A 22321-nucleotide genomic window follows, 5' to 3' on the forward strand; every position below is an offset into this window, starting at 1 on the left:
AGAGAGAGAGAGAGAGAGAGAGAGAGAGAGAGAGAGAGAGAGAGAGAGAGGGCATTCAGTGGGAAAGAAAACCTTAAGTCCCTTTTTCTAAATCCTGATAAATTATTTTCTGATACATTCAATGTTTGTATGCTGTTCACTTGCTTTAATTTGAGCTATTGGATACCAAAAAACTGCAATATATTGCCCTTTTTATTCAATTAAAATGACTGAATATAAGAATGTTTTTATAATTGTTACCAATCCTAACGAAGGACTAAGTAGTGATTCAATAACGTGTTGTACTGTACTATGTTTCTTGGTTTCTTGTCAACAGCGACCTCTGTTGGCCGTGACGCAGAATGGTTTTGACGTAAGTTCCGTTGACGTGGACGCATTAACCGGAAGTGAGTTTTCATTTTGGCTACGTGGAAGTAGCTTCTCTTATGATCAAGGCTGAGAGCATCCGTTGCCCTCATCGGTCTGCTTCATACCGACATAATGATTAAAAAGTTTGACAAGAAGGACGAGGAGTCTGGTAAGATTGGAGAGCTATTATTTAAAAAAATTGACAGCTTTTGAAAAATGGAAATAGTGTCTGTACTGACGAGATGTTGGACGCTTTGGAAGCTAACGCGGAGCTAGCCTGTTAGCTGACTAGCTAAAGTTACGTCAATACCTGCTCGTTAATCGTGGCTTGTAGGCTAATTTATATTTATTTAACCGGTTATGCAGGTCAAATGGTACCCAATTTGCAGTGAATGTGTAACCGGTTGTGTTTAATGTCACGATAATACTAACGCCTCACTTCAGCAAAGCTTAGCGTTAGCATTGCAAGCTAGGCAGTGTCAGCTGGATGTTGTGATGTTTTTTTTGCTCGATATAAGAAGTGTCCTCTCCGAACTGGAGCTCAAAATATAGATGGATGAATGTTGCTGCATTGGTGCTTTGATTTAAAGGAGATCTGCCTTCACGTTTACTAGTGTTGCTTAGCCTTCATGTGTTTTAGTTATTGAGCCATCTGTATTGAATACACGTAGCATAAGCTGGTGACAAAGTCGTTTCCGTGTGTGGGCTTTGAATAACACGTCAAAGGGTTTAGCGTTAACTGAACGTCTGACTCTACTGTTTCGACATTTAGGAAGTGGGTCGAACCCTTTCCAGCATCTGGAGAAGAGTGCCGTGTTGCAGGAGGTAAAGTCTGCACTTGATCTATTGCTTACAATCTGCACGTATAGAAAACAACAAGTACCAGCTGAAGAAACGACATCCTAACCACTGACATGACATGATTGTGTCCCTTCTCGTTCACAGGCGCGTATCTTCAATGAGACCCCTATCAACCCAAGACGATGCCTCCACATTCTCACCAAGATCATCTACCTCCTCAACCAGGTAAGACGTTGTTTGACAAAAATGTGAAGTAGCTTTTTAATGGCATGTGTTTGTGTCTGCTCACTCGCACGTCTTTCTTTATTAAGGGAGAGCATTTTGGGACCACAGAGGCCACGGAGGCCTTCTTTGCGATGACCAGGCTCTTTCAGTCCAATGATGTAAGTTATTATTCATTCATTAGTTAATGGGTTAGATACTTCATGTTTTTTTTTTTTTTTTAGATTACATTTTAGCTCAAGTTGCATATCATCAGTCAGTAGGAATCAAATATAACTACAGTAAGCTTATACTCTTTCTGTTTCACTCAGCAAACCCTGAGAAGGATGTGTTACCTGACCATTAAAGAGATGGCCAACATCTCTGAGGATGTTATTATTGTCACTAGCAGGTTTGTACCTTGACGTTAAATATTTTTGAGTATCGCCTGTATGCAAATACTGATATTTCTCCCGGGAAGTTTATTTGTTGTTGTACTGCAGCTGCTATTATCCAGTATATACAACATTTAGATTTCTCTCATGTTGTTATGAAATCTGACTGCAGAGGAGAAGAACTCTTTGTAAATGTGTGTTTGTAACTCTTTTAATGTGTTCCATTTTCATTTAAGACACACTGTCTTTAACAAGTCTTTGACTCCTTGTGTGGTATTTAACAGCTTGACCAAAGACATGACAGGGAAGGAAGATGTTTACAGAGGACCTGCTATCAGAGCCCTCTGCAGGATTACAGATGTGAGTGCCCTTATTGTCTCCCCTTCTCCTCCTCCACCGTGTCATCTCATGCAAGAAAGAAAATATCCTGAGTATAGTATTTCATTAATATCATTTGTTTGTTATGTTGTCCTCTTCTTTTCCACAGACAACGATGCTGCAGGCCATTGAGAGATACATGAAACAGGCTATTGTTGACAAGGTGCCCAGTGTCTCCAGCTCAGCCCTGGTCTCCTCACTGGTAACACATGTCACAGTTTGATATTTTACTTGCTCATCTAAAAGTATTTGTATATCATATCATATGTTTGGTGGGTGAACCTTTGTCTTCGTGCGTGTTCAGCACATGGTGAAGATGAGCTACGATGTGGTGAAGCGTTGGGTGAATGAAGCCCAAGAGGCTGCTTCCAGTGACAACATCATGGTCCAGGTGGGTAATGCAGACTTGCATAAGGACATGTGAATTCATGGTATTTTGAAGTTATCTATTATGATTTTGTAGAGGGGAAAAAAAATATGTCCGGTAAAACTTTATGGACTTCAATTTCAATGCCGTTTCCTGTGTGTGTCCCGTATTCCAGTACCATGCCCTGGGCCTGTTGTATCACCTCAGGAAGAACGACCGTCTTGCTGTCACCAAGATGCTCAACAAGTTCACCAAGTCTGGTCTCAAGTCTCCCTTTGCCTACTGCATGCTCATCAGGATCGCCAGCAAACTGCTGGACGAGACGGAGGGAGGGTGAGTAGACCTTCTGGTGCTCAAGCAGAAACGCACACAAGGACATCTGGGTACTTGCATTTTTTACAGCGTTGTATTCTGTCTCCCATGTTTTCAGTCACGACAGCCCCTTGTTCGACTTCATTGAGAGCTGCCTGAGGAACAAGAACGAGATGGTGGTGTATGAGGCTGCCTCTGCCATTGTCCATATGCCCAACTGTACTGCTCGGGAGCTGGCCCCTGCTGTGTCTGGTCAGTAGTTTACTCACTCCTCCACACTTTTTTCATGTCTAACTGTCTAGTTGACCGAGAATAGAATGACGTGTTGGCGAGTCCTCAATGTGAATGTATTTGTCTTCCTGCAGTGCTGCAGCTCTTCTGCAGCTCTCCCAAAGCAGCCTTGAGATACGCTGCAGTGAGGACCCTCAACAAGGTACAGCGTCACTCTCCATCCCTCCTTCACCTGGCTTTTTTTCACTGTACGATTAAACCAGACTGTTACACTGAATGAGCTACTCTGACATTCTCCTTTGTGTCCACTAGGTGGCCATGAAGCATCCATCAGCCGTGACTGCGTGCAACTTGGACCTGGAAAACCTGATCACCGACTCCAACCGCAGCATCGCCACACTGGCCATCACCACTCTGCTCAAGACCGGCAGCGAGAGCAGCGTGGACCGACTCATGAAACAGATCTCCTCGTTTGTCTCTGAGATCTCTGACGAGTTCAAGGTGAGTCACTGAACCAGGCAGAACTTAAACGTTTAGAGTGGTCCTGTCCTGTGTCTGGATGTTGTGTTGGCTTTGTGACGCAGTGCTTGTTGAAAGGTTGTTGTTGTTTTTTTTTTAATCACCCAGGATGTCAGATTCTGTGACCCCAAAATATTAATTTCCAATAGGAGATTCCCTGCTTCGTTTGCCTTTTTAATCCCGTTATTATTATTTTTTCTGTGTCCTGAATCTGTCGCTGATGCTTGTTTATTCCAGGTGGTGGTGGTGCAGGCCATCAGCGCTCTGTGCCAGAAGTATCCCAGGAAGCACAGCGTCATGATGAACTTCTTGTCCAACATGCTCCGAGATGATGTAAGTTGATCATTAACAGACCACCGACCTTAACACTTTGGACTCGAGAGCTTCTTTATCAGTGATACCCTTATCCATTAAGAGAAATGCTGAAGTCACAGGTGGCCTTTTGGGAGCTTTCCTGCTTTTCTATATGTTTTACAAAATATTTAGTATTTCAATTACTTAAATTTGGTTTACAAGTGCTGACGTTAGTTGTCACGGACTTTATAGTCCAACAAAATGAGTGTTTAGCAAAAGATAAATAAGACTGAAATCTGAAAATACAAATAGGTGGATGATTCATTTGTGTGTTCATTCATGTGTGTGGATTATAAGGGTTCAGTCCACCGTTTATGTGTGGGTCAAGCATATACTGTATGTAGCCTGTGTACTGTTAGTCAGTCAAAGCCTACTTTGAATGTTGCAGTTGTGTTTAAGACTTGCAGTGAACACGTCTCCTCTCCCCGCAGGGTGGTTTCGATTACAAGCGGGCCATCGTGGACTGCATCATCAGCATCATTGAGGAGAACCCAGAGAGCAAAGAGACGGGCTTGGCCCACCTGTGCGAGTTCATCGAGGACTGCGAGCACACGGTGCTGGCCACAAAGATCCTGCACCTACTGGGCAAAGAGGGCCCACGCACCCCCCAGCCCTCCAAGTACATCCGCTTCATCTTCAACCGAGTGGTGCTGGAGAGCGAGGCTGTTCGCGCAGGTGAGACGGAGCAGGACACTGTGTGAGCCTCAATATGTACCACCGAGCTGAGTTTTGTGTCAGACCCTCTCTTATTTTGGCAGCACATTTGTGACATCTTGGTTATTAATATTCCCATTATTTTCATGGAATTTTACAACATGTTGAAACATTTGTTTCTTCTTCCCCCCTCAGCCGCAGTCAGCGCTTTGGCTAAATTTGGAGCTCAGAACGATGATCTGCTGCCGAGCGTCCTTGTTCTCATGCAGAGGTACTCATTTACTTTCACTTGCTCTTATGTGACTGTGTACTCCTACATTTCATCTTGGTATTAAACAAAAACATACATTTGTTTTCTAATGAAGATATAGTCTGACTTCAACACACGTGTCTGTTCTTCTAGGTGCATGATGGACAGTGATGATGAAGTGCGCGACAGAGCTACTTTCTACATGAACGTGCTACAGCAGAAGCAGAAGGCTCTGAATGCTGCTTATATCTTCAACGGTAAACACACACACACACACTCGGGGCTAAATGCAGTTCATAGTGGCTGCTGGTCAAAATGTACACACCATGCGTACTAAGAGAGCAGCTCGCAGGGCAAACGCTCTGCAGGTGATGTCAGAAATGTTAAAGTTAACGTCTCCTCTTTTGTGTGTTGCTCTCAGGTCTGTCTGTTTCTATCCCCGGACTGGAGAAGTCCCTCCACCAGTACACTTTGGAGCCCTCAGAGAAACCTTTCGACATGAAGAGTGTCCCTCTGGCCACAACTTCTATCTCAGAACACAAAACCGGTACAACTACATAGCTATTAACCAATCTGCCCATGGTTTTATACTCCGCTGAGAAACTATTACTGTCAAAAATCAGATTGTTAATGTTTTTTTTTCTTCCCAGATAACACCCCTATTGCCACCAGCAAACTGCCAGATAAGTTGACCCCATCACGCCATGACATCTATCAAGGTAAGATTGTGAAATGTCTGTCCGTCCTCAGATAGACACTGATGCTCACCTTCATACTCCGGCCTGATATAATTGAATAGAATTACAGTCCCGTCTGTCGTCTCTTTGTTTTAATCGCTCTCTGCTTTTCCTCCATTTACAGAACAACTGGCAGCCATCCCAGACTTCCAGGGTCTCGGGCCGCTCTTCAAGTCCTCTGAGCAGGTGCAGTTGACGGAGGCCGAGACGGAATACGTGGTGCGCTGCGTCAAACACACCTTCGCCACGCACATGGTGTTCCAGTTCGACTGCACAAACACCCTGAATGACCAGCTCCTGCAGAAGGTACCGGCTGAGATGTTTCATGGTCATTCTTGTTTCATAAAACTTGGATTTTATCTGAAGATCCATTTAGATATTTTTCTGATATTCTGTAATTTCTTTATTTTGACTATTTATCAGTTTTTGCTGCGAAAAACAAAACAGTCAACACATTGGGAATACAATTGAAAGGAATGTATGGTGTGGTTTGTTTCAGGTCGTAGTGCAGATGGAGCCATCGGAGTCCTACGAGGTGATGGACTACATCCCAGCTACCAGCCTCCCCTACAGTCAGCCTGGTTCCTGCTACACTCTGGTCCGCCTGCCTGAGGACGACCCCACCGCTGGTAGGAACACTGGGACGTTATTGGGCTAGTGGGAGCAGTGACAGATTGTCAAAGAAACTGATAGTTCGACACAATTTAGATCACAAGTAGGTTCATCAGTCATTCACCAGCCTTTTCGAAATACTACACCATGTGGTTTTCATGACTTGTACAAGTTCCTAAAGTAACAGTTTTTGAGTAGCAAATTTAAATCCTTACTGAAATATTATCGATTTAAGAAAATTGTGTTTAGATATATCTTCTCTGTCCCCAGTGTCTTGTACGTTTAGTTGTACGATGAAGTACTTGGTCAAAGACTGCGACCCCAACACAGGAGAGCCTGACGATGACGGTTATGATGACGAATATGTGGTACGTGATCAAAGCACACGCACAAACTTTCAACACAAGGACAATGAGCGTTGTTGTTTTTTTTTTTTGTTTTTTTTCATCAATGTAAATTGTTTCTTTTTAAAAAGCTGCTCTCCTCGTCCTTCCATCTTTCTTGTGTTTCTTGTCCTGCTCTTCGTTAGCTAGAGGATCTCGAGGTGACGGTTGCAGACCACATCCAGAAGGTTTTGAAACCGAACTTTGGAGCAGCGTGGGAAGAAGTAGGAGATGAGTTTGAGAAGGAAGAGACTTTTGCTCTGGCGTCTGTACGAACTTTAGACGGTAAGTCAGAAATTGAGGCTGAAATAATGAATGCACATTAGAAAGTCAAAGGTCAACTTACAAGAGTTTATGTCGTCCAATAGATGCAAGTTTGTTTTAGTCGTCATTTCTACAAAACATGTGATTGAGGCTCTATGCACTAACTGAGACCCAGTGTCTTACTTGACTCGTCTGTTTTCTTTTTGTACAGAGGCGGTGGGTAACATCATCAGCTTCCTGGGAATGCAGCCATGCGAGCGCTCTGACAAAGTCCCCGAAAACAAGAACTCGCATGTCCTCTTCCTCGCTGGTGGGTGTTGAATGTCAGGATGGTTTTGGTCACAGTTTGGTCTTTTTAAAAAAAAAGATTGCTTCATTAAAATTGTTATTTTGTCTCTCATGCAACTTAAAGATATTTTTAGACATCAAATGCCGTAACTACAAGTAGCAGATATCATTTAGTGGATTCCAAATGTTAAAGAATGTCATAATATAGTATGTTGAAAAAAAGCAATTAAAAAAAGTCAAAAAACGGTCATAGTATAGCATGTCGAAAAAAGTCATCCCTAAATTTAAATGCCAGGTGTGCTTTGATTGGCTTCTGACAGCTCTCCCTCCCTCTCTTCTCAGGTGTGTTCCGGGGATGTCACGATGTGTTGGTTCGTGCTCGCCTGGCGCTGGCTGACGGCGTCACCATGCAGGTGACGGTACGCAGTAGTGAAGAGACGGTCGTTGACGTCATCCTGGCCTCGGTGGGCTAAAACCCCCGCGGTGGCGCTTCCTGTCAACGAACCACAGGACCTTTCATCTCTGCACGACAAACTCTCTGAGACGCCACTTACTTGTTTTACACAACTCTAAAAGTAAAATATATAATGATATTGTGTTTATTATGCTGACACCATCCAACCTGAAAAACAACATTTTATCACTTCTAGAAAGTGTTTCTTCACTCTGTCTTTATACTTTCTGCTGGTTCTTGTGTTTTCTTTGCAGTAAGAATATTCTTCTGTCAAATCTTCAATAAATTCTGACTGTCAAAATACATCAAGTTTTACTCATTCAGACACTTTTTTTTTTATTTTACAAAACTAGTTTTATTTAAAGAAATGCTGACATTTAGGCATTTCATTGACAAGAGAAATGTAGAAAATCATTCAGAATAAATTCACTCAGAATGCAGCTGTGCAGGACAGATGTGTCCAATAATCACACAACCCAACATAACTTTCAGTATCATGCTGAAAGATGATCCATAAATGAACACTGTCACCATCAGATTAGTCATTCACTTGCAATAAGTACAATTATTCATGTTTCTAGCTCACATTAGATGTTTTCCATGGTATTAATTGACAATTTAGGAATTGATGCTGGTAAATTAGCCCATCACTGGTGATTAAATCTCAAACTGATGCATAAGTCGCAGCTTAGTGACGGCATAACTCCTAATTAAAATCATTAGGAAAGGTCTTGGCGTCACGTGTGACCTTTTATCACTTTGAATAAGTGCTGCAAAAGTACCAGACGGCGTGTTAAGAGTCTGAATTCATTCACGAACACGGGGTGTTTCGCATTTGGTAACCTCTCAGAAAGAGTGGATAAAATTGAAATATGCATTGAGGAAGCCGGAGGGATCTTCCAGCTGAGGATAGTGACTGATGTGTTCATCCAAGATGGTGATCGTCGACCTCTGGACCAGCTGCCTGCAGGAACAAGATACATATTTAAGATAGACGATATTACCGCAAACATAATGAAGATCTGCCAGGAGATGAGAGTACTTCCGTTTAATCTGAATGGGGTCTAAAGACTAAGAGGCGGGGGGGCACTCACTGGTAAAGACGGATGAACTGAGGATGAGGGTTGACAGGGTCCAGGGGTCCGTAGATCATGTGCACTGAAAGACAAAGAGGGGCGTGAGAGGGTCACAGAGGAAAAGATGGAGGGAGGAACACTGAGAAATGGAGGAGTGATACAAAAGGGGAGGGCGGATCGTTCTGAAAATGGAAGTAGGAAATAATAAAAGACAAATTCTAGATATGAAAGTTAAACAACATATATTCAGATCAGTTGTTGAGGCAGATATACACTTATATACTGCAGGATGACACATTGTTTTCTTAACCACCCTCATCATTTACTCACTGACACAATGATTCAGAAGAACGCCTTTTAGCTGCATCTGACATGAGGTCTGTGTCAGTAGCACACACACACACACACACACACACGCCCGTCCTGAGCGCAGGATCACAGATGGACGACGAGGCTTCTCCTCATAGGGTAAGCAGCTTAGAATCAGCGGCTCTCTGGCCGAGGCTGCTGGGTTAATACACCTTAAGGGAGTGTTTGGCCTACACGAAAGAGCTTCCACCCTCTGATTTATCAACAAACATGCCACGATGACACTGTGAACTCACGTGGGACGATGGTGGAAGTGAGGGTGCCCACCCATCGCTCTCTGTGTTTTAATCTCTGGTTGATGAACTGCAGAATACTGAGAGAGGCAAAGAAGACAAAATGAGTGAACAAAGATGAAGAGCAACAAAGATAATTAAGGCCATTTGAATACAAAGCAAGCAAACACACACACACACACACACACACACACACACACCTGTCTAACACTAAGTTGCCATCGTTGTAGCGTAAACCTGTCCACATGTCCCAGAACTCAGCGTCTGTGGGCTGCGTGTACGGACCGAACACGTCTCCGATCCTACCAGTCAACAGAAAACAAAACAATTTGTTTATGCACCTACATACTGGTACAAACATGTACAAACATATATTTAAATCTCCCAATTTGAAAGAAAACTCTGGTTCTCTTTACCCTTTTTGGAAGATCTTATAGTTGGTGAGACGCGTCAGAAGTGGAGCCAGAAAACTAGAGTCCTTCAGTAGCTTTTGGAGGCAAAACAAAAAGGTCTCAGTGAGAATTTTGACAGCCAAATTTTTTAAAATATAACAAATTGGCAGGATGAAGAAAACAAAGGTGACTCACCGTCTGCAGCAAACGTGGGTAATGTGTTTCTGGGAATAATCCTGTTGGAAATAAAAGAGTCAGCACTGACCTGCTATTTACAACATGACCCGAAGACAATAGGCGGCACTGTACCTCCATTGGAAAGACACAGGCTGTTGAAGATCAGGTGACCTGTGCGGTTTTGGTCACTTCTGTTTGGGAGAAAAAGAAAAAACAACAGACAGGAGGAGTGGTTAGCAATTCATCATTTATACTCTGTTTTTGACATTTGCATGAATATAGTGGCACACACACACACACACACATACCTGTAGAGCAACTCCAGGGCCACAGTGTCTCCATAGTCATGGGACACCAGATTGACTCGCTGGTTGCTCAGACCCAAGTGAGCCACCAGGGCCTCCACCACACTGGCCTGCTCGAAGATGGAGTACCTGTGGGGTCGCTGGGATGGGAAAACATGTGTTAAGGAGGAATAACAGAGCGTCATGCAGGACGTATAAGAAACAGTGTTTATCTATAAAACAAAGACATTTAAACTGGCACAAAATGAACTCACTGGCTTGTCACTGAAGCCAAAACCCAGGAAGTCCAGTGCAATGACTCGATGGAAGCGCTGAATGAGTGGCTCCCAGATCTGTATAGAAAAAAGAAAAATTTTGGTTTTTTAATGGTGCTTAGCTGTGTACTGAGCGTGTGCAGTGGCTACCTTGTTCCAGTCGAAGCTGGACGTAGGGAAGCCATGGAGCAGAATGATGACATCAGAGCTTCCCAAAGCACCATAGGAATCTAGTTTGAGGAGAAAAGAGAAGCGCATGTACGATAAGCACGTGTGGCATGAGGACGCCACTGTACTGTACTTCTGTCATGTTGTTGACTGTGTTGTTGTACTATTGTCAGCCCTAGTCTCAGCTGACGACCATTACAAGACCCGTGACAACCCATGCATGCAATTTAAGCAATTAACCTCAAATCCCCCCTCTTACCTCTGTAGAAGATTTCCCTGCCTCTGAAGTGAAACACCTCACCGGCACTGTGCCACTTCTGCAGGGAAGGTGACAGTTGAGGGGGCGGGATGTGAAGGTAGACGGCCACCAGCGGGATGCAGATCAAACCCACGTGAACCCACCACTCTCTCATCTTGAGCTCAGGGGTGATGGAGTCTCATTCCTGCCTCTGAGAGACGGGGTTCACGAGCAACAACAAAAGACAAAAGTATAGTAAGTGGAGGCGTAATCAGGAGTGATGCTGCCTCCAAAACCTGCGGTGTTGACAGTAATACATTAATATAGCGTGATAATTTAATGTGCATCTGTGTGGGCTTCTCACTGACACTCGATTAGGGATTCAGCGATGCATGAAGTTTGGCTAAAAAAAAGAGCGATTTAAGGGGAATGTCGAATAACGTCCAATTTACGAGAGCCAAACACGGCTTTAATCCTCCATTAAACTGGTTCTACTGCAGGCTATGTTTGTTTTGTGAGGCTGACACTGTAGAAGACTGCAGCACTTACAGAAATGTCGCAACTTGTGGTTAGCGGACCTTCGCCCAGTGTTTAGAGTCCATTACTGCAGAAGGAATACATGCAGAGCGGAAAGGAACGACAGTTTGCGACAAGGAGGAAGAAGAGCACGGACGTCTCACTCTGTTGCAACTTCCGGGTTCCGCACGCGTTTATCAAAATTGACCAGCGATAAAGACGTTAAGTTATAATTGTCGCCAGACTGAGACGTCCCAGCAGCGTACGTACCTTGTTGAGGTTTTTACCACCCGTCAAGAAGCCAAGACTGAGCGACTCACCCCAACAATACACAATCTTTGTTAAGAGAGCTACAAGCGGAGTTCACTGCCCTCTGCTGGTGTGGATGTGAAATGACATGTAATGTTGTTAATCTATTGCACATTGTAGAGCTGAAATTATAAATCGATTATAGATCGTCAGAAAATGTAATGGCAATATTTTTGATAATCTATTAATTGTTGTAATTCTATAACTGCTTTTATTGTTATCCATACTATTTTTCCTGTGCGAGTACATTGAGAAAAAAATGCAAATGCATGCTATAGTATGACTTCATGACTTTTTTCAACATACTATACAATTTCCTTTTTCGACATTATACTAGGACTTTTTTTGGACGTTCTTCCGACATACTATACTATGACTATTTAATAACTTTTTGCGACATAATATTCAATTACTTTTTTCCACATACTATACCATGACCTTTTTCAACACAATATATACTATGACTTTCAGTAATAGTTTAAGCTTTTTCAGCGTCCCCCCACTGGGAGGCGCTACAGATACACAAACAACTGATGAACTGGTAAATCAGTTTACAACTTAACTTCACTTGTATATAGATGTTTTACTTCTTATTTTATTGTTGGTTATTGGTGCTTTTTATATATAAACCTATAGTATTTATATTAACACCTATTTTTGTTCACTACTTATGTACATACCAGTTCTGTCAATTCTCTACCTTTATCTGTCTAGCTTTGTTGTCCCTAGCTGTTATTTCCATTTCTGCATTATATGCTTTGAGAGGGACGCAAATAACCGGAGTCAAATTCCTTGTCTGTGGATGCATACTTGGCCATCCTTGATTGGTCCTTAACATGCCTCTACTAAAACCCCTCAACTTTGCTCTGCTTCACTTTATTGGCATCAGTCTGTGTAATGCTCAGATGTTGTGATATGGTTTGCTGGAGGTCTTGGGCTGCAACTGCATGGATCCAAAGGGATATTCACTCTTGGTCTGTACGATTTTGTTCGGGGGTAAATAAAATCTTTCATTTATGGTACATCCCATATTTATTGACCCTGACCCAGTAACATACCGTATATATGGATGGCAGAAATCTCACAAGTTTTACTTTTAGTATGATACCAAGATTATTCAAATAGACATCTTAGTTGCAGAGATGCATGTCATATTCGAGCAGGGGCCTGTGCCAGAGGTCTAGGGGAAAGTCTATTTCTTATTCACTCTTAAGTGAAGAGTGAAACAAAACACTCCCTATAAGCGCTGCATTGTGCAATGCTCACTGCCAACCTGCACCAGTGTCCAGCTATCCCTTCATCTGCATCTAACAAAAAGCTCCAACTTCATCACTTAGAATACTGCTACAGTTATAACATGTATTTGCTTAAGAGGGCTATTTCAGAGAATGTGAGTTTTTAGTATATTTAACAATGGTTTGGCTGTTACATAGCTATAATCTAATAGTTATAATACATTTGGAAATTGTGCAGTTACGCAGAAAAGCAGCTTTCTTGTGAGAAAATCCCCCTCACTCAAGATCGGGATGTTCTGCAAGATGTTTGCTTGCCTTCACTGCAGAAAGTAAAAGGTCCTCATTTGAATACATAACTCCATTCCAATAAATACTGCACGGTAAATGAAAAACATAGCCCTGCAGTTAGGCTAAATACATTTTTTATTTTTAAAAACCATACACATTACTCGACAAGTTTCAAATGTAAATCCAATCACGATATCCATTTAAAATGCTCAAGATAAACAGACATGAAGTACTTTTATTTCCAAATGTTAAAAGATAAAAAATAATAATCCATAAAACAGATGGAAAAACATTCTTTCCCATTACAGGAAGAAGCTACAGAACAAACTCCTCATATGGATTCCGCTCGTCTTTTCAATTTCTCACTTTTATTTTTTTTTTTTTTAATGCAATCCTAGCTGCTATTTTGTCATCTGTAAAACAAAGCATTCCCTCAGAGGACGTTGTGATTTAACATCTGGAACTCCTTCCCCCCTGTCCACGGCCCTAAAGGTGAAGATGGCCAGAAGGCTGCAGGAATAATGTGCAGCCTGCTGCCCAAGTCATCCTGTGTTGTTGACAAGCACCATCCCAAACATTTTGAATTAAGTGTGGTAATATACAAACTAACGGAGGCTTGTTCTCTTTCACACCATTTGCACCCTGAGATGAATATTCCAGAACACACATTTTAGTGGCCAAAACCCTCCCCATATAACGTGATTGGTGTCAAATCATCCAAAATCGGGTTTCGTACGATGAAAGGTATCATCAGTATTGTCATAAAAATACAAAGGTACACTTTTTTTTATTATGATTTGTATCAAAATTATTTTTTCCCCAAGGAACGCTATGAAATAAAGTACCCTGTGCAGATAGATACCAGTGTATGCTCTAGACTTTATTCTTGAAAAATGTCCAATTCTTTAGCGTTTCCAGTACATCAGGTGTCAAAAATATTTTACAAACAAATCAAATGCAGCAACATTTATCCACGGTGAACGGAGTCTTATGGACAGGGTTGGAAAAAAAAAAAAAAACTATTTTCCCCCACGTTTTTTAAAATGCCAACAAACTAGAACTCGGAGGAGTAAAATTAAGTATTCCCTAAGGCATGATCTTAAAAGATTGAATGAAATATGAAAATAATTCACTTGCTTTTTTTTTTTTGACCAAGACAATAATCCACTATCTAAATACACAAAGTGAAGTTAAAAGGGTCTCTTTTTAGATTCCTTCTTTAAATTAAATACTTTTTCTATGCCTGAGTAAACAAATGTCAATATTGTACATTGGCAGGGGGGGGGGCGCGAACATTTTGCTGAGAGAAACAAAAACATAAATTAAATGCACCAATTAAAAAAAAGAAAAAAAAAAAAAGACGACAAGGGTCCATATTTATCAAGCATCCAGAGAGAGAAACTCTTTCACAACTGGCCCAGAAGGATCAGCATGAGGCTTATTTGGTCCTACGTTTAGCTGTAGGAGTAACAGTGTTTAACCTGGGAGGAGTTACCTGCAGGTGGAACATGAAGGGACAAAGCATCGCCGAAATTGTTATTGTAGCCAAGGCACATTCATGTTAAGTCTATATAAACGTCTTATTGAAAAATAAACAGGCGCACTGGCTGACTAGCATTACTTTCAACTCAAATGGTCGTAATAAAACAAACAAAAAAAAGTGACAAACTAAGTCATTTTAGTGTTTTTATGAGCTTTGGCAAAAACAAATTGTAAGCGTTAACATGCATAAAGTACTGATACACTCATGAGTGTTCCCTGCATCAAATAATCTCCATCAGCTTCTTTTGAATGTGACTAATAAACTACTACAAGACGACATTTTCATTTTACGTTACAAAGTGTTGTAAAACCACAAAAATCTACTTCTACTTCCTGCTGAAAGCGACTGTAGGAGGCTTCACGAGGACCACGCTGTCCAACTCCGAGGTAAGACTTTGTTTCAGCTTGATTCTAGGTGTCAGTCTGTGATGCTTGCTAAATACGGGCCCGGAAACTATTCTCAACTCCCTTTAATTAGTGAACCTTTCAACATGTGGAAATCCTTGAACACAACATAATGAATGAAAAGAGAATCCAGAAGGTTTTTGTGCACGTGAAAACTATCGAAGAAATGGAAGTAAATATTCATAGCAATGTTAGTGGACAGAGGCCCTACTCGTCCCGTCGCCTGTGAAAACCCCCTCGCCCGGTGGACCTCTTTTCTATACAAGCCTTAGTGTTTATCGGTTTGGCTAGAAGGTTCTACATTTATCTACAAATATATAACAAATAAAACTTGCAGGCAAAAATAGTTAAGTTTCAATAGAAACACCCTTTTCTCCTGAAAATACAGCAGTATCTGAAATAATCCTCATTCTTTTTTTTATTTTATTCTGTCCCAGTTTTCTGCATCATACATCAGGAAGCTCTTTTGCCTACAAACTGAAAAAAAGTATCTACAAACTTTGTAAACAGACCTGCTTTTTCCAAAAAAACATAAATAACTCAAAATATTAACAGCCAATGGAGCAGAAATAAGTTTTGAATGAGCAAGGGCCAAAGGGATAAATATACAACACCATTCAGATAGAAGAGAAGCTAAAGGTTCTTTCATAATTCTTACAGACCATCTTCGAGCCAGGAGGGGGACCTCCCCTTCTCAATTAAAATAATAATAATATAACAATAAAAACAGGTCACTTTCAATCTGAGTTTAAATTCACCCCTTGTTTACCGAGAAAAACTAAAGTTACCGAGGAGGGAGGGGTGGAGACAGAGTCCTTGTGTTGCAGCGGGGTTTGAATAAGAACCAAAAAGAAAAGAAGACCAAAGCATCCACACCAAGCTGTACATTCCTCTGAATGTTTGCTGTTCTTTTAGTCCAGCCCAAGCCAAGCTCACAAGCCTGCGCTCTCCTTCCAGCCCTCCGTCTCTCTTCTCCAAGTGTTCCTTCGCTTTGTTTGAGTTGAGCTCCTTGGTGGCGGGTAGAAAAGTGGGGGTGGTGGGGTGGGGTCAGATCAAAGGGAGGTCTCCAGGCTGTGTAGGGGGCTCCCCGGGGCCGAGGGGCTTCCTGATTTGGGGCCCTCTGGGAGGAGGTGGTTGCTGCTCTCCACAGCATTATTGTTCTGGTTGGGGGAGGGAGAGAGGGGCGTGGTGGGGGCGACGGTGGTGGTGGGAGAGGGCGGCGTGGGCGTGGCGTTGCGGGGGCTGGCGGAGTTGCGCTTGGTGGGAGCGTCGTCCTCTGCGTCGGTGTCATCTATGAGGGGAATATGGGGCTCAGAGTCCTCTATCCGAAATTCAGGGTGGGTCATGAAGTTGTGGATTGATGATCGCGAATCGGGCTTCTCCATCCCCTCATAGAGGGAGACGGAGCTGCGGAATGCATTCACCACCCGGATCTGGAGGGAGGGAGAAGGGACAGGACACACAGTTTTAGTCACATTCAGCCATGACGCGTGTGCGTTTTGAATTTGAACACGATTGAGCGATGACAAACGAGGGCGCAGGTTTTATTGGGTCAATAATAGGTGAGTTTTAGGGGCAAGAATCTGACAGGGATAACTCTCGTGCAGGTGTGCAGTTTTGTCAAATTGTAAATTCACAATGTGTAAAACCAATTAACTATGTTGTCCTACATATTGTCTGGAATGTGTTAACCTCGAAACCACCTGAAAGTTCATAGTGTCAAGATATTCTTCAGTTAAACGTCTGTCTGTGTTTCACTTCCTGTTTTCGCCAATATATTTACTCTAGAGCATCAAACGTCACCGTATTCTGCACTACAAGTAAAAGCATGAGCTAGTTGAGCCATACAGAGACTTCAGGTAGCCGTAGTGTGTGACAGACTGCAACTTCTTATCGCAGTGTGTCAGAGAAATGGAAAACTGGAGTTGCATCCGGTGGAGACAAACCTCAGACTTGTCTTTGTGCTTGGCGAGAAACTATTCTTAACATTCATGTGGTAAATCAGCCAATGTCTTGCCAAGGGTACAAGCCAGTGTCAAACCCAATGCAATATAGTAGTAGTATGTCACAAAACACGTGGTAGAGGCCTGTGTCTGATTAATCAAAATGCAGAAGGAAACCGAGACAAGAGGAATGCTGTTCTTTAGACGAGAACAAAGAGAAAAGGGACAGAGGCTGGACACAAGAGTTTGCTTTTGTTGGACATGCTCAGGAAAAAAGTGAGGAGAGAGAAAGACATGACAGGAAGAGACAGAAAGAAAGAACAAAAGAAAGAAAGAGATGAAGAGAGAGACAGGAAGAAAGGGATGGTCAGTTACAGCTTATGTTTGTGGAGTAAAAACAAAAAAAGCTGCGGCAGCCAAGCATGTCTACAAGCTGGTATACATGTCAAAAACAGCACAAAGAGAAAAAACTCACAAACGAGACCAGAGACTTTGAACCCATGCAGAGCGTGGCGCTACCTTGTGTTCAATGGTAGTAAACCTTTGAGTATAGCCCATGACACATTTCACAGAATCTAAAGAAGAATATGTGGGGAGTCAATGGTATTCATTTGTTTTCAGGCAAAAACATTGCCAGGTGGACACATTCTGCCAACAAACAGTATTCACAGAGAAAAAAAAATACTTCTTAAGAGCAACCTGAAAGGAAAAGTTAAGAGTTTAGAAGCAAATCACCCGTCGGGTCAAAGAGGCTCCCCAGGAGTCCCACATGAGACCTAAACATTACTGCAGCATTGCAGCATTTTTTTTCAATATGCCATGGGAAGAAACAACAACATTGGATCTGCTGTAAATGTGTCTGGGGGAAAGTCCCACGTGTTTACATTCAAGAGCACAGTCATTTATTCCATTAAGCTCTTTTCGTGACATCTGTTAGACATTTAAAATCCCCTGCTGGTCAGATGGTCTGCCTGGGAAGATCTGAAAGAGAGAAAGAGTCAACAGCCACACCGCTCTTTGTAAGGGCACAAGGAGGAAGGCCTTTGGAAATACCATCATCAAATGATCCGTGTCCGCCCTCGATGTAGTGATCTTCTACGCTGAATGGACGGACTGGCACGAAGGCCGTCAGGCCTTTCAAAAAAAAAAAAAAAAAAAAAAAAAAAAAAAAAAAAAAAAAAAAAAACTACGCACAGCCTTGCATCCAAACACACCAACAAACTGCAGCTGCTCATCTATCGGCTTCTTTTTGGAGCCTATCCCTTGTCCCCCCCTTTCTCTTCACACACACACACACACACCCTCTTTTTCACAACAAACTCCCACAGCTGGGAGGCACTGACTGACAAGACATCCACTGACACTCTGATGCATTTTCTCAGAGGTCCGTGTCATGGTTTGTCTGTATAGTTTTAGGCCGTGATCATGGGCATATACTCAAAACATTTACCCGACTAGAGAGCTGCGACACAGACCCATGGGTGCTACAGCGGCACAGAGCAGACTGAGGCAGCTGCAGACAAACCTGGTTACGGTCAATCCAGAAAATCATTTTTTGTCAAATAGTAGATAATTCTCTCCCCCCCAAGATAACAGTAAAACCTTTTTCATTTCTGAGACCGAAGCAGAAGCAGAACAGAAAACATGATGACACAGAGAAAACACCTCGACACTAGAAGCGACCTGGTTACAGGATACATATATATATATATATATATATAAATATATACACACACACACACACACACACACACACACATACACACACAGCAGTATTATCGAAGCAATATGGAAGATGTATTTTTGGTGTTTTTTTTTTTTTTTCTTTAAACAGGAGGGAGATATTAGATGAGAGTAAAAGTGTCAACGAGTGGAGGAGGAAGATGTTAGAAGAACAGAAGAGATAAAAGTCTCATGCACTAGAGGAGAACACGCACTCACACCCCACAGTGGCAGAAGCGGTGTTGGCGGCAGTGGCAGTAGTGGTAGTAGTAGAAAAGGCTACATGTGTAGGGCTAGAAACATTGGTTACATCGTGCTGTTGTTGGCTGGAGTTGGAGGCCTGCCGCCTTAGAGCCCCCTGAAAGGAAGTTCCACTCTGGAACGCACTCACTACATCCATCTGTAAAGAATCAGACAGCATGACAGGAGAAAAGCCCAGAGGAAATAAAACACAACACAGCCAGAGGAGAGAGAAAAAAAATAAGGAGAAGGCACCAGTACGAAAGAAATGTCACTTGGAAATTGGATTCAGGCATTACAGTTAAAAAGAGAGAGAAAAAAGGGATGTTGGGTTTAAAAGGCACTGATCGGAGGGAGCTCTGACCTCACTCTCACTCTTTTTCTCTGCAGAATCCTTCCATACTTCCAGCTACAGCCATGCCAATACTATTTGAACATCCAGCTGTTCTAATGTGCCTCCCATCCAATCCAATTCACTTGCTTCTCATCAGTACCTTCAAAACTAGTCGTGTTTTAGCAGATAGAGTCAGAAATAGGCATAGGAACCTGCTTTAGTTCAGAAGCAGAACAGAAGAAATTAGAGGAAAGGCTTTTGTTTTTAGGGAACAAGCCGTTTTCTTTAAGAATGCGGAGAGAAAGAACAACACATAGATTTTAAGCTGGAAGAGCAATAGAGGTAAAGGGTTTATGGCTTTTGATTCCCTTGGTGTGTTTGGGTGTCGTGCTCTGTGGTACGCAGAATCGTCGGTAGATTGTTACCTGAGTCTGGATGCGATTGAGGCCTCGGAACCAGAGGATCTGGCCTCGGCGAAGCTCCCGTTCAGCATGGTCAATCTCCTCGTTGTCTTCCAGCTCGTCCAGCTCCTCGTCTGGGATCTCCGATTTCTGGGTGCCGTGGCCTGCTGACTTCAAGAATTTTAATCGGCTGGTGGGTATCGATGAGATTACCTGGAAGACATCAGGATTGACGTGAGCAACACTGACTTATCACTTACGTCACACTCCTCAGAATGGCAAAGCGGTATCTCATTACGGCAGAACGAGCCACGTTTCTGGGCAGCCAGTGAGCCCGAGATAAGATGCCACGCCAAAGCTAGATGTGAGACAGCCAGTTTGATGCCATTTGGTTTGCTCAGAGGCTCCAAGACCCTCCCACAGAAAAGTTACTGACTTAATAGATAACTGAGTTACTAAAAGCTGAGGCAACACAGCCACAGTGCGAGTCCTACAACTGTCAGCTCTTTCAATCTATACACACAGGAACTCAGCGCAGCCCTGTTTTGACAACAGTCTTGATGAATTGACGAGTAGATAATGACATTATGTGCACTGCTCTGTAGGATAAGTGTCAGAGCCAAATATAAATACTGTACATCACACATTTATTATGCCTCTGTCATTGATAGCAACAGCAGTGAATAATCTTAAACCTCAATCTCTCATTGTCAGGAATTACAAACAGAAAATGATATTTGATGCACAACAGAACAAACAAAGTGAAATAAACTCCAGATTCCATGACTAAAAGATCTTTGACATCGAGACAAACAAGTTCAGACGGCTAAATTAAAATTTGGAACATACTGTATTGTTACACCTGCCACCATATGTCACCCACTACGCCAACTCCAACACAGGGGGGCACTGTCATACCATATTTTTTGTCTCCGGTCAATTGAAGGTGAAGCTCAGCTGTATAGTCACATCATACCTGTCCCCATAGTAGAGAGCCAAAGCCTAAGAATGTGCACCATAGCCACTGGTCTATGGTCAGAGCCACGCAGCTGAACGGCTTCCCACCAAACTGCACTATGACGATCTAGAGGAGCAGGAAGAGATGCGGAATTAATTAGAGACTTTTTTTTTTTTTTAGATCTAACATTTGCAAGCCGCACGTCTCGTGGGGCCGATGATCTTTTTTTTCCCATATGAGTCACCGAGCACATTCACACAAACTCTACAAGTTAGCCACAGAACTCAGAGTTCTACTTTACCTGGATAATGAAGGTACCAAAGACAATACTACAGAAGATAAGGTTGTTGAAGATGCCGTCAAAGACATTCCTTTCACCGTGGATCTTGCGGGCATTGATCTCGTTGAAAAGCTGCATCAGTACAAAGGTATTGAAGACAATGGTGTAGTGTTCAGAAGGCGGGGCGTGGAGGGGTGTATTCCTGCCGCTGTCTATATCAAATATCTTCTCTCCTACAGGAACAGTCAGAAAGAGAACGTGTTCAAATAAAGATTGATTTACACAGGAAACGCACAGTAAGTCCACTGGCTCTGTGTACATGAAGAACTATAGCTACTTACCCGCAAAGAGCAGAGTAAAGATGATGATGAGCTGGAACACTCCCTGACCCAATATGTTCTTCATCATGGTGCGGGAGATGAGAGGCTTGTTGCGGCCATATGGCTTCCTTAGCAGCAGGGCTTCTGTAGGGGGCTCTGTGGCCAGGGCTAGTGAAGCAAAGGTGTCCATGATAAGGTTGACCCATAACATCTGTACTGCCTTCAGTGGAGAGTCCTGGAGGCAGAGAGAGAGAGATAGGCACCAAATTAGGTATATTTAAGACAGATCTGCAATATTCACGATGCAATAAGACACTTAAACAGCTGGATTAGCCTATTGAGTGGAAGTGAACAAAATCTTTTTAGAGGCCTTTTTTTTGTTATCAACACGAAACAACTCTTGTTAGTGCTAACCTGTGTGATGCAGGCTCCTGTAAATGCTACGATGACAGCCACCACATTGACAGTTAGCTGAAACTGAAGGAACTTGGAGATGCTGTCGTAGACGTTGCGTCCCCACATGACGGCCTTGACGATGCTGGAGAAATTGTCGTCAGTCAGGATGATGTCAGACGCCTCCTTGGCCACATCGGTGCCGGCAATACCCTGGAGACAAAAGGGGTGATCAGGAATCTGACTGCATCTCATCGCAGCATATTCAATCAGTCATCCTTTTCACTAGACCTCGAGTCTGATTAAAAGATAGTAAAAACAGAGAAAACTCACCATCGCAAAGCCAACATCAGCTTTCTTCAAGGCAGGACCATCATTAGTACCATCTCCTGTCACTGCGACTACTTGTCTTTGTTCCAACACTGTGCTGTCAATAATACCTGGAAAAGTATGCCATGAATATTCAAAATGAAACATTGAAGCCCAAAACAATAAACTAGTTCCTCTAATACCAGAATAACAGAAGTACCTTTCACTAAGGTGTGTTTGTCTGTGGGGGAAGAGCGAGCCAGTACTCGTAGTTTGGGCCAAATCTTGTCAATGCGTTCTTGTTCAATCTAGAAACAGGAGACAACACTTGAATAGAATCCCAACAGAACACTTTCAACAGTCTCT

At 42.6% G+C, this 22321-nt stretch overlaps 3 protein-coding genes across 8 annotated transcripts in view; 1 reads left to right on the forward strand and 2 right to left on the reverse strand.

Moving 5' to 3' along the window:
* The first annotated feature begins 397 nt into the window (after positions 1 to 397).
* Positions 398 to 7853, forward strand: copg2 (COPI coat complex subunit gamma 2). Its single transcript, XM_031858847.1, has 24 exons — positions 398 to 517; positions 1121 to 1173; positions 1294 to 1374; positions 1461 to 1532; positions 1683 to 1762; positions 2030 to 2105; positions 2233 to 2325; positions 2428 to 2514; positions 2666 to 2823; positions 2921 to 3054; positions 3168 to 3235; positions 3346 to 3534; positions 3790 to 3885; positions 4338 to 4581; positions 4756 to 4831; positions 4964 to 5067; positions 5232 to 5357; positions 5461 to 5529; positions 5672 to 5853; positions 6047 to 6176; positions 6430 to 6527; positions 6689 to 6827; positions 7018 to 7116; positions 7437 to 7853. Exons 1-24 carry the CDS (start codon positions 481 to 483, stop codon positions 7565 to 7567), a joined length of 2622 nt encoding a protein of 873 aa, XP_031714707.1. The 5' UTR covers positions 398 to 480; the 3' UTR covers positions 7568 to 7853.
* Positions 6916 to 11616, reverse strand: mest (mesoderm specific transcript). Of its 2 annotated transcripts, none has more exons than XM_031858849.1 (12): positions 11547 to 11616; positions 10782 to 10971; positions 10505 to 10584; positions 10355 to 10432; positions 10104 to 10240; positions 9928 to 9986; positions 9814 to 9854; positions 9643 to 9713; positions 9427 to 9528; positions 9230 to 9306; positions 8643 to 8706; positions 6916 to 8512 (listed from the first exon to the last, which is right to left on the reverse strand). In XM_031858849.1, the coding sequence occupies exons 2-12, from the start codon at positions 10933 to 10935 to the stop codon at positions 8395 to 8397; spliced, it is 981 nt and encodes a 326-aa protein (XP_031714709.1). In that variant the 5' UTR covers positions 10936 to 10971; positions 11547 to 11616; the 3' UTR covers positions 6916 to 8394. The 2 variants fall into 2 exon arrangements, with proteins under 2 accessions (XP_031714709.1, XP_031714708.1); XM_031858848.1 differs by lacking the exon at positions 11547 to 11616 and adding an exon at positions 11310 to 11508 and having other exon boundaries at positions 6917 to 8512.
* A 1609-nt stretch (positions 11617 to 13225) lies between these two features.
* atp2b1a (ATPase plasma membrane Ca2+ transporting 1a) overlaps positions 13226 to 22321 on the reverse strand; it is a 32431-nt gene continuing 23335 nt past the window's right edge. Inside the window, exons 14-22 of one of the 5 annotated variants that reach the window (XM_031858842.1) lie at positions 22176 to 22263; positions 21980 to 22086; positions 21668 to 21859; positions 21275 to 21488; positions 20955 to 21166; positions 20672 to 20779; positions 19720 to 19908; positions 19031 to 19120; positions 13226 to 16488 (exon numbers count right to left, since the gene is read on the reverse strand). In XM_031858842.1, the coding sequence (XP_031714702.1) occupies positions 16108 to 16488; positions 19031 to 19120; positions 19720 to 19908; positions 20672 to 20779; positions 20955 to 21166; positions 21275 to 21488; positions 21668 to 21859; positions 21980 to 22086; positions 22176 to 22263 (1581 nt within the window). In that variant the 3' untranslated portion in view covers positions 13226 to 16107. Of the gene's footprint in view, positions 16489 to 18935; positions 19121 to 19719; positions 19909 to 20671; positions 20780 to 20954; positions 21167 to 21274; positions 21489 to 21667; positions 21860 to 21979; positions 22087 to 22175; positions 22264 to 22321 lie in introns of all 5 variants that reach the window. The other 4 variants (XM_031858846.1, XM_031858844.1, XM_031858845.1 and 1 more) reach the window with 4 other exon arrangements.

The sequence above is a fragment of the Anarrhichthys ocellatus genome, unplaced genomic scaffold (genome assembly GCF_004355925.1).
Source record: "Anarrhichthys ocellatus isolate YVR2014 unplaced genomic scaffold, GSC_Weel_1.0 scaffold21, whole genome shotgun sequence".
NCBI classification, from domain to species: Eukaryota; Metazoa; Chordata; class Actinopteri; order Perciformes; family Anarhichadidae; genus Anarrhichthys; species Anarrhichthys ocellatus.

Excerpts from the sequence above, each read along its gene's own strand:
- copg2 (XM_031858847.1), top strand. The coding sequence starts at position 481 with ATGATTAAAAAGTTTGACAAGAAGGACGAGGAGTCTG. Across the intron at positions 2,106-2,232 it reads CCCTCTGCAGGATTACAGAT|ACAACGATGCTGCAGGCCAT; the intron begins GTGAGTGCCCTT and ends TCTTTTCCACAG. Across the intron at positions 5,358-5,460 it reads TATCTCAGAACACAAAACCG|ATAACACCCCTATTGCCACC; the intron begins GTACAACTACAT and ends TTTTCTTCCCAG.
- mest (XM_031858849.1), bottom strand. The coding sequence starts at position 10,935 with ATGAGAGAGTGGTGGGTTCACGTGGGTTTGATCTGCATCCCGCTGGTG. Across the intron at positions 10,585-10,781 it reads CAGGGAAATCTTCTACAGAG|ATTCCTATGGTGCTTTGGGA; the intron begins GTAAGAGGGGGG and ends TCCTCAAACTAG. Across the intron at positions 10,241-10,354 it reads TTGGCTTCAGTGACAAGCCA|CGACCCCACAGGTACTCCAT; the intron begins GTGAGTTCATTT and ends TTCCCATCCCAG.